The sequence below is a fragment of the Limulus polyphemus genome, unplaced genomic scaffold (genome assembly GCF_000517525.1).
Source record: "Limulus polyphemus unplaced genomic scaffold, Limulus_polyphemus-2.1.2 Scaffold7081, whole genome shotgun sequence".
Taxonomy (NCBI): domain Eukaryota; kingdom Metazoa; phylum Arthropoda; class Merostomata; order Xiphosura; family Limulidae; genus Limulus; species Limulus polyphemus.
Window position 1 is genome coordinate 9,705 of NW_013672691.1, and position 1,897 is coordinate 11,601.

The 1,897-nt window shown below is 32.6% G+C and overlaps 1 protein-coding gene across 1 annotated transcript in view; it reads left to right on the forward strand.

Moving 5' to 3' along the window:
- The first annotated feature begins 348 nt into the window (after nt 1-348).
- LOC106474331 (F-box only protein 25-like) overlaps nt 349-1,897 on the forward strand; it is a 21,395-nt gene continuing 19,846 nt past the window's right edge. Inside the window, exons 1-2 of the mRNA XM_013935022.2 lie at nt 349-446; nt 1,429-1,481. Of these exons, the coding sequence (XP_013790476.1) occupies nt 425-446; nt 1,429-1,481 (75 nt within the window). The 5' untranslated portion in view covers nt 349-424. The remainder of the gene's footprint in view (nt 447-1,428; nt 1,482-1,897) is intronic.

Here is a 1,897-nt window from a genome sequence, read left to right on the forward strand (position 1 = left end):
AGTTTTAATATGGTTATGTTATGTGGTCAGTTATCTAATTTGAGCTAATAAGTTGTTATATTACCTGTATAATAATTTTGTATTGATACTTCCTTACATATAGAGAAGATTTTGCAAAGATTTTTTTTTCTAGTTATTAAGAGTTGGATCCCCTCAATGGTTCAGCAGTAAGTTGTGGGTTTATAAGGCTAAAAAACTGGATTTTGACATCCATGGTGGGGCAAATATAGTCCATTGTGTAGCTTTGTGCTTAGCAACAAAAACAAAGGGTTTAGGAAAATTCGTTAATCTTGATTTATAGAATTTTTATGTAAGAAGAATGTATAAGAATGCTTGAATTATTTGTAGCTTGTCACTGGATAGTGATGGGAATACTGACAATAGTGACAGTGACTCTGAAAACAATAACACAGTTACCACTAACATGGATTTTCAGAAGAAAAGAGGTAAGTCTTTGTGAACAATAATATTCAACAACTAGATATCTATTTGAAAAACTTAGAACTATGAATTGGAATAAATTGATAGATTATCTACATGATCTCTAAGTCATCAACTTCACACATGTGTATATCATATATTTAAAGTCTCTAAAACGTGAATTGAACGGAAAAGTGAGCTCCAACCTGGAATTATAGAGTGACAATCTGCAGGTTCTATAATATTCTCTCTAAGCTAATTTTTGTAAGTCTGATGCAAAGACTAGGGAGTAATTTTGGTTTAATTATATTTAAATATGAACCATGAATATGTTTATTTTGTTGCAAGGTGAGAAAACTACTCGTCAATCAAGTATGGCCTTGTGGTTAGGGTGCTCGACCTGGTAACACATTATAATGTTCCCACAACTGAAAGGGCAAGCATGTTCAGTGATGGGTATTCAAACCTGATGGTCAATCCCACTATTCATTGGTAAAAGAGTAGCCCAAGAGTTTGCAGTGGGTGGTGTTGAATAGTTGCCTTCCGTGTAGTCTATCTTTTAAATTAGGAACAGCTAGCGCAGATAGCCCTCCAGTAATTTTGTATGAAATTCAAAAACAAATCAACCACCTCTTGAACCTAACACTTCTCCTTACCAATAGTTGAATATAAAATGAAAAACATTAAAAGTATGTGAATAAGTATTGTGTATAGATTATTTTTACAAATGTATTGTAAAGAAATTTGGAATTGATAATTGAACTGTACAATCTTTTGTAATGTTTAATGTAAATATGCAAAAGCTTAATTTAAAATTTTGTAAACTTTAGTCAAATGAAATATTAAAAATGGAATATTATGTTAATGATGAGTATTAGTAGTATTGTAGAGGTAAGATAAAGGTTTTAAAACTTACTTTTACCAAAACAAAAGAAAGAAAAGTTTTATTATTTTCTTAATGAGTACTGTTGAGATGTATATTATAGATTCATGTTTCTTGACCTGCAGACTCTAACCCATGGCAGCCACATTTCCCCATCACTATCAAGTCTACCAAAGAGGTGAGTATGTATCATGAGGGTACCCTGTTAAGAGAAGGTAAATAGAATGAAATGATTGGTACAGAACCATAATTTCGTTAATGAACGTTGTCTTAGAATGAAATGTTTGGTACAGAACCATAATTTCGTTAATGAACGTTGTCTTAGAATGAAATGATTGGTACAGAACCATAGTTTATTTCATGAACGTTGTCTTACAATGAAATGTTGATACAGAATCATAATTTAGTTAATGATTGTTTTCTAGAACGTGCCACATGACAGCTGTTGTAGCGAGTTATTGTTTTGTAGGACGTGCCACGTGACAGCTATTGTAGCGAGTTATTGTTTTGTAGGACGTGCCACGTGACAGCTATTGTAGGGAGTTATTGTTTTGTAGGACGTGCCACGTGACAGACTACTGTAGGGAGTTATTA